Source organism: Bos taurus, chromosome 17, assembly GCF_002263795.3.
Source record: "Bos taurus isolate L1 Dominette 01449 registration number 42190680 breed Hereford chromosome 17, ARS-UCD2.0, whole genome shotgun sequence".
Classification (NCBI taxonomy): Eukaryota; Metazoa; Chordata; class Mammalia; order Artiodactyla; family Bovidae; genus Bos; species Bos taurus.
In genome coordinates, this window is record NC_037344.1 from 50838174 (window position 1) to 50853819 (window position 15646).

The following is a 15646-nucleotide window of genomic DNA, read 5'->3' on the forward strand; positions in this document are numbered from 1 at the left end:
GGAAGTTTTCCGTCCTGAACCTTGGTGGGGGCCCACGTGAGTTGGGCTTAGAAGTGCTCGGGTCTTGCTACCCTACCTTCAGGAGCAGGAGTTCGGGCGCCATGGGGAAGCTGCGCCGGAGGTACAACATCAAGGGGCGCCAGCAGACGGCCCCCGGCACCTCTAAAGGCCCTCCCGAGCCGCCCCCCGTGCGGCTGGAACTGGAGGGTAAGAAGGCCCTGGACAGGGGCTGGGTTTCGGGTGAGAGACCAACCAGGGCCTTGAGGCCAGGGCTGGCTAGTGGGGCTGAAGGACGCCCGGACTATGTCCTGCGTCTGCGACTTCGGAACGATCCCGGAGAGAGGCCTCCCATCTCAGATGATCCAAAGAAAGGGGGAATGGTGACAGTTTTCTTTTTAACTGAGTTTGGAACGATACCTGGAGTTTCTTTCCAGTGTGGTCGTAGTATAGCAACGTGGGGAATTTGGACAAGAAAATAAGGTAATTCCATTCATTTTGATGGCATCAATTATATCCTCCCTACCAGCGACTTTTAAGTTTGTATTTTTCAGCCCAGATCTGTCTGTTTAGCTCTAGGCTGCTTGACATTTCTGCTAAGACCCCTCCGTTTTGTTAGGGAAGACTGGTGTGCCAGTCTAGGAGAGTAACAGAAGATGAGATTAAGGCGGAAAAAAATCCCTGTCCTGCACAGTTTATGTGCTTTTGGGAAGAGACAAGTAAAGAAAAACACAGAATATATAGAATATTTTGCATACATTCATACTAAACAGATAAAGTACAAGAGGTGTTTGGTGAGTTGCAGAGTTTCGTGCGATACAGAGGGAAGACCCCATTGAGAAAGCATTGGATCCTTAAGACCTGAGGGCCATCAGAATGGCTGAGTGGAGATGAAATATTAAGTGGGGCCAGGATGGGTAGGACCTGGTGGGTCATGGTGAGGACAGTGAACCTGCAGGGTTTAGAGCAGAGGAGGAACAAGGCATGGGCTTAGGTTTTAACAGCATAACTCTGGTGCTGTGTTGAGGAAGAGCAGTAGAGGGCAAAGAATCAGGGCGATTGGATAGGAGGCTGCCGAGTACAGTCAGTAGGGCAGAAGTTGATGCTTGGTCCGGGGCGGCAGCAGCCGAGGGTGTGAGAGGTGGTTGAATTCAAGATGTATTTGGAAGATGGAGCTAATAGGATTTGCTGGCTGACTGTGCACAAGAACAAAGGAGATGTCAAGAATGAATCCCAGGTGTGGGGTCCAGTGGCTGGCAGCTGGAGAAGGCGGGGAGGGGCCAGCTTGGGAAGAGGCCAGGAGCTTGGTTTTGGATATGTGTGTTTTGGGGGCCCTGTTATATATCCAAGTAGAGGGATAGTCAGGCAGCTGTTGACTCAGATGCTTAGAAGAGGCAAGTCCAGGGGAGATAGCAGTTTGGAATCATCACTGTGTATAGATGATATTTATTTAAGTCTGAAGACTGGACCAGCTCTCACTGAGCAGTGAGTTTAGCCCAGTGAGGTGGGAGGAGCCCCTTGGGAGTGTGGTTGTCCAGGGACCATGAAGAAGACCCACCATTTGTGTCATGTTGCTGTGGGGTCAGGGAGGGAGAGAAGGACCCCTGGATGTAACACCAGGGAGGCCATCAGTGGCCTTGATGGGTCCGGTTTCGCAGGAGAGTTGAGGATGAAGTTATTGAGTGAGTTCAGTTGTCTTGCTGGCCCTTGAAATTGAACACACTCCAAAGTTAAACTCATCCGGCTGCTTGTATAGGATCCCCGAAGCTCAAGCTGATTTAGGCATGAGGGAAGAGTGAGCCTAGATTCTGGAGCTGGAGGGAGAGAGAACCAGGCCCGATGGGGAAGCCTACTTCACTTCACCCACTAACCAGCCTCCTCTTCCACACTCTCCTCTTGGACCCTGAAGGAAGTGAAGTTATGGGAAAGATTGTCAAGGTGGGAATCTGGAATCTGAATTCCCTCCTCAGAAGTTGCAGGGATTGGCTGGGAGTTGAAGTAACTCACCTGACATCTCCGTGCCTTAATTTTCTCAGCTGTCACATGGATCCAGCAGTTACATACTTGTTCATGGGGGTGGTAGTTGGGGAGAATATATTTGTAACTGAGAATGCTTTGAAAAGTAAAGACAGGCTGTGTCTTTACTGACTTGTCCTGTGATGGGCACTGTTCGTTCTAACAGCAGTGACAGCTCAGGAGGTGAGATAGACTGACAGTGAAGTGAATGCAGAGGAGCCTGAGGTCTTTTAGACCCAAAGATTTGGGAAAAGTTTCTCACCCTAGAACAAGACATCTCCATTTATCCTTGAGACTTTTAGGGGCCAGAGGGACCTTATAAGATTATAAAGCAGCTTGCCTTCTGCAAAGAGCCTTCTCTGATCACTGATCCAATGTTGTTACCCTCTTTCTTATTTTTATTTTTAACATGTCCCCCCTTTTTCCTTCCTATGGCACATTGGTTCTCAAATGTTTTCCTCTAAGGACATTTTTTTAACATTCTTAAACGTTGAAGACCCCAAAGTGCTTTTGTTAGTGTGAGTTCTATCGAAATTTATCATAGTAGAAATTAAAACAGAGATGTAGGGGTTTGGGGTTTTTTTTGTTTTTGACTGATTTTTGGCTTCAGTGGATCTTTACTGTAGCACAGGGGCTCTCTTGTTGCAGCACATGGGCTCAGCAGCTGTAGCATGCGAGCTTAGTTGTGAGGGGGGTTTTAGTTCCTCAACCAGGAATGGATTTGCACCCCTTGTGGTGAAAGCATGGTGTCTTAACCACTGGGCCACCAGGGAATTCCCAAAAACGCCGACATTTAAAAATAAATATAACACAAGCTCAGTACTTAGTTCACTGTACACCCAGAAAAGAGTATCTTTTAGAGTTATTGTAAAAGTGGTTTTGATCTCACAGACTCTCTGAAAGCAGGACCCTACGGGAGGAACGCACTGGTGTAGTTTATTCCCTCCTTGCTCTACCTCCTTCTGTCTTCCCAAAACACAAGGGTGGAGGTACCCGACTCATGGCGGAGGCTGGCCTGTGGCAGGTGCTGGATGGACAGTGTGGTGAGGGTGTGGCGGCCCTACATCCCCATTCCTGTGCAGGTGCTTGGATGGCTCACACAGAGGGCAGAAGGGCCCCCCCAGAGGAAAACAGCATTAAGATAGCATCTTGAGACCCTAGGCATCCTCGCTCTCTAGCCTCCAGGGCTGTGGGTCAGGCGAGCATATCTTTTCAGATAAGGACACGTTGAAAGGAGTCGATGCAAGCAACGCTCTTGTCCTTCCCGGGAAGAAGAAGAAAAAGACCAAAGCCCCTCCCCTGTCCAAGAAGGAGAAGAAGCCGCTGACCAAGAAAGAACGGAAAATACTGCAGAGAATCTTAGACCAGAAGAAGAAGAAGAGCCAGGTATGCGTTCTGCGTCTGTACTCAGCCCTTCAGACTGGCAAGGGATGGGGATGGAAGGGCTCTGTGTCCCCTGACATGATCTCTTCAATAGGACCATCAGATAGAACTTTCTGGAATGAAGGACAAGTTCTTTGTCTGCAGCATCCAATATGGTGGTCACCAGCCATGTGTGGCTGTTGAGTACTTGAGATGTGGCCAGTCAGACTGAGAGATTGATTTTTTTTTTTTTTTTAATGTATTTATTTGGCTGCACCCAGTCTTAGTTGCAGAATGCGGGATCTTTAGTTGCAGCATGTGGGATCTAGTTCCCTGACCAGGGATCGAACCCAGGCCCCCTGCATTGGGAGCATGTCCAGCCACTGGACCACCAGGGAAGTTGCAGAGGAATTGAATTTTTAATGTGATTTGGTTTTAATTAATTTAAATGCAAATAGCCACATATAACTAATGCCCCTTGTGGGACACGCAGAATCAGAACCTTCCAGCCCTCGAAGGAGGACATGCTTCTGGGGTGTCTGTCGGTCTGGAATGGGTTCAGGTTTGTAGAGACCGTGTTTGTTGAACCAGGAGTCAGTCGATCAACGTGCTCACTGTTTATTCTCCACCCCACATTCATTTTGTTTATTTTTTAAACTTTATCCTAGAGAGTTTTGACCTTTTTTACTTAATATTTTTTTAAGGAGAATATTTTATATTGAGAAATTCTAGCATATATAAAAGTAGAGACATTAGGGTCACGAGCTCCCATGTACCTACCAGTCACCAACTTCAACAGTTGTCAAGCCCATGGTCAACCTCAATCATCTCCACGGCCAGTCAGTTTCCTACCCCATAGATCAGAGCCCAGGCAGCCTCAGTCTGTACTGTTTCTTTGGCTATCCTGACAAATGACCACCAGCTGGGTATCTTAAACAACAGAAATGGGTTCTCTTGCTGATCTAGAAGCCAGAAGTCTGAAATCAAAGGGTGGGCAGGGCTGTGCTCCTTCTGAAGGTTACAGGGGAGGGCAGTACCTGGCTTCTTCCAAACCCTGGTGGCTCCAGGTTTCCTTGGCTTGTGGCCACATCACTGCATTCTCTGCCTGCATCTTCACATGGGCTGCTCCCCTGTGTGTCTCTCCTCTGTGTATCTCTGATAAGGACACTTGTCTTTGAATTTAGGACTCACCTGGTTAATCCAGTGTCTCATCTTGAGATCCTTAATTACCCTTAACTTGAATAAGATCCCATCCTGGGACACGGGCTTCCCAGGTGGCGCTAGTGGTAAAGAACACGCCTGCCAGTGCAGGAAACATAAGAGACTTGCGTGTGATCTCTGAGTTCAGAAGATCCCCTGGAGCAGTGCATGGCAACCCACTCCAGTATTCTTGCCTGGAGAATCTCCACGGACAGAAGAGCCTAGCAGGCTTCAGTCCATGGGATCGCAAAGAGTAGGACATGAATGAAGCAACTTAGCATGCACTGGGACATGGATGTATGTTTTTGAAGGGCCACCATTCAACCCATTATGTAGCATTGTATCCCTGAATATTTCAGTTTGCATCTCTAAAATAAAAGACCATTTCCAATAACTGCAGTGCCTTTAACACGTCCAGATTTTTTTAAAACACCATCAAATAGCCAGTAAATAGTCAAACTTTGCACCATTTCATTGCGCTGTCCACCCCATCTCTTGTCTTTCCCCCTTATCATTTGTTGCAGAGATTGGTTTGTTTGTCTCAAAGACTTTCCCATGGTCTGGATTAAATTTTTTTATCTCTGTAATTTAAAAAGTATTCTTCCACTGTCCAGTTTCCTATAAATTGGTATTCGGGTCCGGGGCAGTGACTCAACAGAGACAGTTTTGCCCCCACTGAGACCATTTGGCCAAGTCTGGAGACTTTTGGAGTTGTAACGATTTGGAGGATGCTACTAGCATTTTGCAGGGTAGAGGCCTGGGATGCTATTAAATAGCCTGCAGTGCCCAGAACATCAAAAAATTATCTGACTCTAAATGCTAGTGTGTGGAGACCAAGAAACTTGATCTAAAGGCTTCAGGAGACTGCCTCCTAACAGTCTTTTGAAATTGGAGTATAATTGCTTTCTAATGCTGTGTTAGTTTCTGCTGTATAACAGCGTGAATCAGTTATACGTATACATATATCCCCTCCCTCCTGAGCCTCTCTCCCATCCCTCCTTAGTCTTTCTGACAGGGTGACCACACAGGGTGCCGTGACCACCAGGGGACACACAGGCCTGCCATTAGCAGCTCTGCCATTAGCAGCTCTGACATCAGTCCCTGGAGCTCTTCATCCAGGGGAGGACTCACTGTCCGTGAGTGTGTGCTGTTTTTAATCCTGCGAGCATCTTTGCTTGCTGTTTTGTATGTTGTTTTTTCTTTTCTCAATTAGGAAATTTGTGCACGCGTGTATATATGTGTGTGCACGTGTGTATATATGTGTGTGTACATATATACACAAATATGAGCACATATTAAAGTATCTGTATAATTTCAAGAATAGTGAAACAAATACTTGTGACTCGTTCACCCAGAGGAAGGAAGCCAACTGGGCCCACGTTTCACTGCTTTATTCCAGATAGCGTGGGGACTACTTGCCATCACACAAAGAGCTATTCCTCCCTTGTAGTAACTGCCGGGGAGTCTTACATTATACAGATGGGCCCTATTTTATTTATTCCATCTCCCTTTGATGGGCATCTGGCTAGTCGATAATCTCTCATGACACACCATGGGGCAAAGAGAACCTTGTTTATCCAACCACAGACTCTGTAAGGGGACGAGAAGCCCAAGCTCACATGTCTGTCAATGTTAAGAACACTGTGATGCCAGGCAATTGAAGTTCAGCCTTTGGTTTAAAAAAGACTGTGGGTGTTAGAGATGCTGTAAATTTATTTAGAGTCTCAACTTCCCTTCTAAAGAGGCTCATGATGCCAAATGTATAACACACTCGTTTCCTTCCCCAGCGAGCTGAGATGCTACAGAAATTGAGTGAAGTCCAGGTTTCAGAAGCTGAGATGAGACTCTTCTACACCACGTCCAAGCTGGGCACTGGAGAACGCATGTACCACACCAACGAGTAAGTCACCAGGTTCCTCTCGGAAGCCCGTTCCTCCCTCCAGGGCTCCCAGGGCGGGGGAATGTCTTGGGAGTCATGGGGTCTTCTGGAGTTATGAGAAAATACATTTGTAATGACCCATGTGCTAAAATACGTCCAACGGGTAGAGACCTCACATGCCGCTTAATATGCTGGTATCTTTTGCCCACGTGTGGGTCTTCTAGAGCTTCAGTAACCAGGCACCACAAACCAGGTACCTTAACACAAGAGGAATTTATTCTCGTGGCTCTGACAGCCAGAAGTCCAAAGTCAAAGTGTCAGTGGGGTTGTTTCCTGCCAGAGGCCGGAGAATCTGTTCCATTCTGTCCCCCAGCTTCTGGTGGTGCCAGCAGTCCTGGGTGCTCCGCAGCCCATGTCACCCCAGTCTGTGTGCCACTGCGGTGTCCTCCGTGTGTCTCTCTGAGTCTTCCATGGCTTTCTTCTGTCTGGGTCTGGGTCCCTGTTTTCTCCTCTTATAAGGACACCAGGCACTGGATTTAGGGCCCACCCTAACTCAGTTTGACCTCATCTTCATGACATCTGCAAACACCCCGTTTGCACATAAGATCACATTTTGAGTATCTGGGTGGCCACGAATTTGGGGAAGACAGATACTTCCACAGTCAATATTTAAGAATTAGGAGATTTCATGTTAAAATCCTTGGTTCCCCTTCCTGCCCTAGTCTTGACCCGTTGAAGGATGTGGCCACACCAGCTGGCATTCCCACAGGGCAGCTTGCCGTAGGTGGGGCCCATGTGTTCCCTCAGCTCAGGCCCCTGCTCCCTGCTCTCTCACACTTGGCCCACTGTGTTCATTTCCAGTACCGTCCCATAAGACTTGTGGCACATTTAATGACTGTTTGTTGAATGCAAACTGCATCTCAGGCTCTCCTCTGGGCCCTAGAAATAGAGCAGTACACAAAAATAAAGTTTCTTCCCATAAGGAGCTTACGTTCTGATAGTGGGGAGATGGGCAGTAGTTAGATAAATAGTAGAAAGAGCTTTTTGCTCAGTAGAAAAGAACAGGGCGAAGAGGATGGAGGCGGTGGGAGAGGTGATTGAGGCTGCAGTCAGGGGAAGTCTTCCTGAGAGGCGACCTTTGAGTCAAGTGAGGGAGAAGCTGCCTGCAGGGACCATGGACAGCGGGTACAAAGGCCTTGAGGCAGGAAGGGGCGTGGCTCCTGAGTCCTGCCTCTGATGAGCCTTCAGCAACCCAGAGCTGCCTCAGGTTGGCTGGCCCATCCTAGAGCCTGATTTTGTGCCTTCCCTGCAGGAAACCGGATGATGTGGCAGCCCAGGGTTCAGAGAAGATCAGCAGCCTCAGTGGAGCCCACCGGAAGCGCCGCCGCCAGGAGGCAGAAGAGGAGTCTGAATCCTCAGTGGACTCTGAACCCGAGGAGGCCCCAACAGACAATCGGTCAGAGGCCAGTGCAGGGTCGGCCCCAGCACACGTGCCTCCAGCTCCATCTGGGGCCAGGGGCCAGAACCCAGTGCCCAGCGGCCCAGCTGAGACTCCTGCCCCTCCAGCAGCTACTCCCACGGCAGCCTCTGCCCTGGTCAGGCCCCCATCGAAGCCCGCAGTCTTCATCCCCGTGAACCGCTCCCCCGAAATGCAGGTTGGTCGCTCCAGTGTTTGATGGAGAGCTTAGGGGATCAGGTCAGTACAGTGAGGGGCTGTGGGTGCAGCGAGAAGGCATCTCGGGATCTGAGCAGGTTGCCTCGCCTTCTGTGTCTAGGTTTCATCATCTGGAAAAGGGGGATAGCTGTACCTGCCTTGTCAGGCTGATGAATGAGTACCTGGCATGTGGTGGGGCTCTTGAGATGGGTGTCAGCTGCCTTTCTCATCTTCTGGTCACTGTCCCCTGCAGCCTCTGACCACGGGTCCTGGCCCAAGTGTCCACTCTTCGGGACAAGAGCTTAGGCTATGGAGTCAGTTGGCCTGGAACGGAGTGCTGATCCCTCCACTGCCCAGCTCGTTCCTGGGCCCCGTTTTCTTGATGTGTGGAATGGGAGTACCTGTCTACTCACAAGGGTTCCACCTCTCTGCACTTGGTTTCCTTGTCTGGTAAAGTGACTGTCTTATTGGGTTGTCACAACAACAAGATTAAGGGACAGGAAGCTCAAGGCCCATGGAAGAATAGAATAGAAAATATTAGTACATTGTTCCAATTAAGAATAAGTCATTTAATGAGACTGCTTTGAGGTTGGTGATGCCTCAGGGTTTGGCCCATTGTAGATGGTGGTTACTCCGTCCACCCGCCAGCCCAGGAAGTAGAGCAGTCTACAGCCTCTGGAGCTTTCAGTCCAGCAGACGAGACCAAGATGGACAACACAGTGTCACACAAGGGGAGGGACAAGAGCCACGGAGGGGAAGATCGGGTACCATGAAGGGGCAGTGCAGGAGTACATAGGCTCGATAGGGAAAGTATCTTCTGGGATAAGAGCTCGGTGACCAGCTGAGAACAGGGGGGCCATCCCATACTGAGAACTGCGTGAGCAAAGGCCCTGAGGCAAGAGGGCGCATGGGTCTCAGAGCAGCAGTTTCAAACCACAGATTAGATTGTGGAAACGTGGGCTGTGACCAGCTTTTTTTTTTTAATGGAAAAGAATAGAAAATATTAGTCACTGTTCCATACGAAAAGTAGTAGTTTACTGAGAGGGCTTCCCAGGTGGTGCTAGTGGTAAAGAACCCACCTGCCAGTGCAGGAAACGTAAAAGACGCAGGTTTGATCCCTGGATCGGAGAGATCCCCTGGAGGAAGGCACAGCAACCCACTCCAGTATTCTTGCCTGGAGAATCCCTGGACAGAGGAGCCTGGTGGGCTACAATCCATAGGGTCGCAAAGAATTGGACACAACTGAAGCAACTTAACATACACAGTTTAATGAGATTGCAATTCCAGTCACAGGTACATTTGTGTGCTTATATACATTAGGTAGTTAGAATAGGAAAAAGGAGTCCAGAATGGCGGTAGCAAAAAGACAAGGAAGGGAAAAGCCCATGAAAATAGAACAAAGGAAGGTCCGAGGACCAGAGTGAAGACCTCAGGTAAAACAAACGGCACTTCTGGCTAGCCCAGTTTACATAGGGCAGGCCCAGGGGGAGGAGGAAAAAACATATAAAAAGAAGAGCCAAAATTGGGCCGGGGGCCTCTCTTCTCTCCTTGTCTTTTGGGTTGCATGCCCTCACGCCTTGAAGATGTATTTTTCTTTACTTTCTGAATAAAACTGAGCTGTAACACTGGTCCATCCAAGGGCTTTTGACCCTGGTCCATCCAAGGGCTTCAAATTTTTGCTGGAATAAGACAGAATTGAGGAAATTACAAATTCCCTGGACACATATAAAGAATTAGGGTGGGCTCACTGCTATAACAGACCTTGAAGTGCCACTGGCTTCACGCCACAAAGGTTTCCTTGTAGGTGATGTCAGATGCTACCCACTGGCAAGTGGGGGGTATGGGATTCTGGTCCACACACTGATTCAGCGACCCAGGCTCCACCGTCCAGCGTCCCTGGTGCCCCCCGGGGTTCCTCCCTTGGCCTTTCACTGTGGTTTTTCCACAAGTGTATTACTGAGGCTAGGTTTGTAAGTGGCCTTGTATCATATATGTTTTCCTGCACTTTGTTTTTTTGTTAATCAGCATTATGTTCCTGGGATTTACTTACTTGTGAAGATGTATGTCACTGAGGTCCGTTTGGTTTGGTTTCGGTTTTGAAACTGCTATAGAGTATTCCTCTGCTTGAATAGAGCTCGGTTTAAGTAGTCATCTCCGGCTGGACATTTGAAATATTCTTGCTTTTTACTCCCATCTTCTCTGCTGCTTTACATTTTCTTGTCCTTTTCTCGTCATCACAGATACAAAACTTTGGGGGACAGGGTTTGCAAACTGGAGGTCACAGCCATCATGGGGTCATGAGATGGCCAGTGCTGCTTTTTTTAACCAATAGAATAGAAGTAGAGAACAGAATTTTTAAAATTAGGCATGCTTCACACATAATCAGAGCAAGCAGGGGTTCACAAAACCCCTCCCTCACTATGGAATACTTGTGTGTGCATGTATGTGTGTGCATGTGCATACACTCATGTGTGAGTACCTAGCAGAATCACACCTAGGATGTGATGCTGTGTCTCACATCCTGAATTTTGGTAAAATTAGCAGCCAGTTGTTTGCTGAATTGACTCTTCCATAAGTGTGAACTACCCCCAGCAGCAGCGGAGGGTTCTTGTGCCGCACAGGGGCTTCTCTGCACCAGGCTGACCCTTTGGATGCCGGGTGTGACATTCCAAAGGACCCAACCCATGTCTCTGGGCCCCCTCCCCAGCCGTCAAGGCTTCCATCCTCCAGAGTGGCCCTCCTGTTCCCCCTTGACTGGGTGCCAGCTGCTGCCTTTGTAGGAACCACATCACCTGTATAGTCTTGCTTTGAGCAAAGACCCCTCATCCCGTCTGCCCTTCTGCAGCAGCTGCAACCCCCCTCTACCCCTCATTCCCTGAGTTCTGACTTCCTCTCTCTCACCAGGAAGAGCGGCTGAAGCTCCCGATTCTCTCTGAAGAACAAGTGATCATGGAGGCAGTGGCTGAGCACCCTATCGTCATCATATGTGGTGAGACCGGCAGCGGGAAGACCACCCAGGTGCCGCAGTTTCTCTACGAAGCAGGCTACAGCAGGTGAGGGCTGGCCACAGGGTCCCCCGCAGGTCTCTCAGCTGACAGTGGACGTGGTTCCCCAAAGTTGTTAGGAGCACGGGCTCCTGGAGATCTGATTCCAGTTCTGTGGTTGACATGCTGTATGACTTGGGGCAAGCTCCTTAACCTCTCTGGGCCTCAGTTGCCTCAGCTGTGAGATGGGGGCTCATCATTGCCAGCTACTTCATAGGGTTGTTATGTAGATGAAATGACTGGATTTGTGTAAAACACTTAGATCAGTTCCTAGTGGGAGCGGCGGTGTGTCGTCTCCTGTTAGCCCTTTTGACCCGTGTATGTTGAGGTCCCCAAGACCGCCCCCAAGTCAGCAATTTTCTTGGAAGACTCCAGGTCCTACAGTGAAGGACACAATGTTCCATCAGCAAAGGAGGAAGGCACGTGGGGTGAAGTCTGGGGGAACCAGGCGCAGCCTCCCAGAGCCCTCTCCTGGGCGGTCACACAGGACGTGCTTCATTCCCCCAGCAACGAGTTGTGATAACACGTATGAGTGTCCTTTACCAGGATGCCTGTAGACACTCAGCGCCCAGGGTTCTTCGTTGGGGGTTGGTCACGTGGGTACTCTCTGCCTGGTACCTGCCAAATTCTAGACTCCCTGAAGGAAAGCAGTTGTCAGCATGAACCATGTAGTTTGTACAGACAGTCCAGGCCCAGGGAGCCCCTCTTATCCATCAGGGAGAGGTGGGAGCCCCCCTGAAATCCAGGATCCCAGACACCAGCCAGGGACATTTGTAGGGACAGCAGCCTCGGGCCTGCTGGGTCAGCTCCTTCCTGCCTGAAATTCAGCCCTGTGTTCTCCCCCTCACAGCGACAACAGCGTCATTGGCGTCACGGAGCCCCGCCGAGTGGCTGCCGTGGCCATGTCCCAGCGGGTAGCCAAGGAGATGAATCTGTCGCCACGGTGAGTGCTCTGCTTCTTGGAGGAGGGTTGAAGGTGGCCCTCCAGACCCACCGAGCTGAGCCGTGACACACGCCCTCGTTCACCCTGGAGGCTGTTCACAGATGTCCGTATCTTTCCTATGCCATTTCACTGCATATCTTTAAATTTATAGTATACACAAAGCTGCCCCCACTTTCTTTCATCCTCTTTATTTAACTCGTTAGTGTTAAGTTTCCAACCACATGCCACAGTGGAAAGACTAGTATAACGAGCCCCCAGGTACCCGAGACCCGGTTTCAGGAATTGTCACCTCGTGACCAGCTCTGTTTCATCTGTGCCCCATGCTCTCCCTCAGTTCTTGGGGAGCAAGTTTCAGATGTCTTATCATCTCAGCCTCAGTATTTCATCGTGTAGGTCTGAAAGATCAAGACTCTGTTTTGGGGATTTTTGTTTGTTTTTGGCTGCCCCTCGTAGCTTGGGGATCTTAGTTTCCCAACTGAGGACTGAACCTGGGCCCCTGCAGTGGAAGCTCGGAGTCCTAAACACTGGACCACCAGGGTGCCTAGTTGCTCAGTCTTGTCTGACTCTTTGCGACCCCATGGACTATAGCCCACCAGTCTCCTCTGTCCATGGGGATTCTCCAGGCAAGAATACTGGAATGGGTTGCCATGCACTCCTCCAGGGGATCTTCCCAACCCAGGGACTGAACCCGGGTCTCCTGCATTGCAGGTGGACTCTTTACCGTCTGAGCCACCAGGGAAGCCCTAGGACCACCAGGAAATTCCCTGTAACTTTTTTTTTTAAAGACAACTATAAACATAATTGTAGTACTGTAACCATCACTAAAAAGTATGTCCTAACTCCTGAGTGTGTTCCTTCTGTGTTCCCATTTCCTGGATTGCCTCCTAAAAAGTGTTTAGAGTTGATTGTTTACATCAGGCTCCAGCCAAGATCTGTGTGCATGTGTGATTAATATGCTCTGGACTTGTCTGTGAGTTCCCCTCACCCCTCACACTGGAGGCCAGGGTCCTAGAGAGGGAGGCAGAGTGGCCCAGTGTCTGGGCCTTAGTAGGTGAGCTGGTGGGCCCTACCCTTAGCCGCCTGCCTAGAGGGACCAGGCCTGTTCTGCTGGTCTCCTTGGAGTAGCCACCACCCCAAGCAGCCGCAGCTCTAGGGGACTGATCCGTAGCTTGTGCCTGCAGGGTCGTCTCCTACCAGATCCGATATGAAGGAAACGTGACCGAAGAGACCAGAATCAAGTTCATGACTGATGGTGTCTTGCTCAAGGAAATCCAGAAGGTTGGTTGCTTTTCTCATGTCACAGAGCAAGGCTGCTAAGCGTAAGGGTGGGAAGATAGGATGTCACCCAGGGTGTGAGCAGCCAGCGTGACAAATTTTGGCAAAGCACTGCATTTACTGTTGTGTTGCTGTGTCACCTTGAATAAGTTACTTAACCTCTCTGGGCCTTGGTTTCTTGATCTGCAAGCTGGTACTTTCCTCCTAATTGCTTTAAATCATGTGAAGCATGAAGGCACTTTAGCAGAACACCTAATAGGTGTTCATTACATGTGAGCTTGTATGTTTGTTGCAGTTTGGTTCACAGACTTTATGCATTAGCCAAAAGCACACTACTACCCACTGGCTGGCTGAGGTTCCCCTGGGCAGGGGTCTCTGGGGAGGGCAGAGGTGACTCCTGCCTCCTCTGCCTCGAGGCCAGCCAAGATCACTGTGAAGGCGGCTGTGAGTGTGTTTTGGGGTCTGATGGCCTCTGTCTGTGTGGCGTGTGCTGCCCTGGTCCCCGCCCAACATCCCCTGGTCCCTGTTTCCTGCCTGCCTCCCCACCACCCGCATTGGTAGCTCGGCTCTAATAGATCACAGCTGCCTTTTCTCTAGCAGTTTCTCTGCCAGGCCCCAGGCTCTGTGTTGTCTGCTTTACAAACAGTAATTGTCATCGAAACTTCTCCATGACCTCTTGAGATGGGTCCTCTTGTCCCATTTTACAGATGAAGAAGTAGGCCTGCGGTCATAGGCGACGACCTCCTGCAGGCCAAGTGCTCTTGAATCCGTGCCAGCTACCAAAGGGGTTCATTGAGTGGGTGCTTTGGGAGGCACACTCATCCTGGGGTGCTCCAGCCCAGGTGGCCGTCCTCATCCCTGGACCTCCTCCCCACTCCTCCCTAGGACTTCCTGCTGCTGAAGTACAAGGTGGTGATCATCGACGAGGCTCACGAGAGGAGCGTGTACACTGACATCCTCATCGGCCTCCTGTCTCGCATTGTGTGTCTCCGGGAGAAGGTAGGCGGGAGGTGCCGGGGGACCCCGAGGCCCACTCAGCCCACCCCCATCCACACCCGGACTGCTGCTGTGAGAGGGTCTCCTAGAACAGCCTCCTCCAGGCCAGGAGCCGGGGCTCTGGGTCTTGGTGTAAACAGATTCCAACCCTAGGTTCAGCCTCCTCGTCATCTGTTACTTTTCCCTCTGTCAGAGCAAGAGGCTCAAGCAAAGAGTTCACGGTGGGCCAGGCGACACTGTGGGCTTCCCGGCTGGCTGAGTGGTAAAGAACCCACTTGCCAATGCAGGAGATGCAGGTTTGATCCCTGGGTCAGGATGATCCTTTGGAGAAGGAAATGGCAACCCACTCCAGTATTCAATGGACAGAGGAGCCTGGCGGGCTATAGTCCATGGGGCTACAAAGAGTTGGACATGATTGAGCATGCATGCACTTAGCCAGACCCCACTGCATCTGGCTTTAAGACACCAGCCAGGTCTTTGAAATCCACAGAACTGGTGGGGCCAGCCACCAAGCCCATATACTCCATGTGCTGTGAGACACCCTGCGCCCGGCTTGGGGTCAACTTTTCCCTCCACCTGCCCCCTCCCTCGATTGGGCAGGGATGGTCGTCAAAGGGATGCTGTGCTAGGATGGGGTGCCATGGAACAGTTCCCGCCAGTCCCACTGAGAAGTTGATGCTTTTTCATACCCCCTTCTTAGAAGTGCAGAACCTTTGTCATCAGACATCAGTTCTGTGTGTGCTGTGTGCAGGGCTGTCAGTGAACAAGACAGAAGTTCCTGCCCTCATGGGGTTTCCATTTTAGTGAAGGCAATTGGCAGTAAGCCACTCAGAAGCCTGTGAATTCCCGGTGGACAAAACCAGGAAGAGAGAGCAAAATCAGGCAGAAGGTAGAGGGTTGGTAGTGTGATGAAACTCTCAGAGAGTGTGGCCTTTGAGTGGGGGGGTTGGAGGAAGGGAAGGAATGAGAAGCAGCTGCTGAGAGGAGGAGATTCTAAATGTCAAGAAAAGCAGGCACAAAGGCCCTGGGGCAGGTGTAGGGCTTGTGTCGGGTTTTCATTTTGGGGTTTTTTTTGTTAACTTTATGTAATTGATGCATTTAATGTGTACAATTCAGTGGGTTTTAGCATATTCAGAGTTATATGCCATCACTGCAATCAACTTTAAAATATTTTCATCACCCTGAAAAGAAACCTGTTAGCTATCTCCATGGTCCTCCCCCACTCTCCCATCTCAAGGTATCCATAGTCTATTTCCCATCTCTGTGGATTTATCTATTCC

At 50.0% G+C, this 15646-nt stretch overlaps 1 protein-coding gene across 2 annotated transcripts in view; it reads left to right on the forward strand.

Annotated features, from left to right (window-relative positions):
* The window catches only part of DHX37 (DEAH-box helicase 37), a 30732-nt gene continuing 15086 nt past the window's right edge, over window positions 1-15646 (forward strand). Inside the window, exons 1-8 of one of the 2 annotated variants that reach the window (XM_059876049.1) lie at window positions 1-207; window positions 3230-3399; window positions 6363-6475; window positions 7767-8109; window positions 11013-11161; window positions 12003-12095; window positions 13277-13373; window positions 14256-14369. In XM_059876049.1, coding sequence (XP_059732032.1) covers window positions 102-207; window positions 3230-3399; window positions 6363-6475; window positions 7767-8109; window positions 11013-11161; window positions 12003-12095; window positions 13277-13373; window positions 14256-14369 — 1185 coding nt within the window. In that variant the 5' untranslated portion in view covers window positions 1-101. The remainder of the gene's footprint in view (window positions 208-3229; window positions 3400-6362; window positions 6476-7766; window positions 8110-11012; window positions 11162-12002; window positions 12096-13276; window positions 13374-14255; window positions 14370-15646) is intronic. The other variant, NM_001205961.1, reaches the window with a different exon arrangement.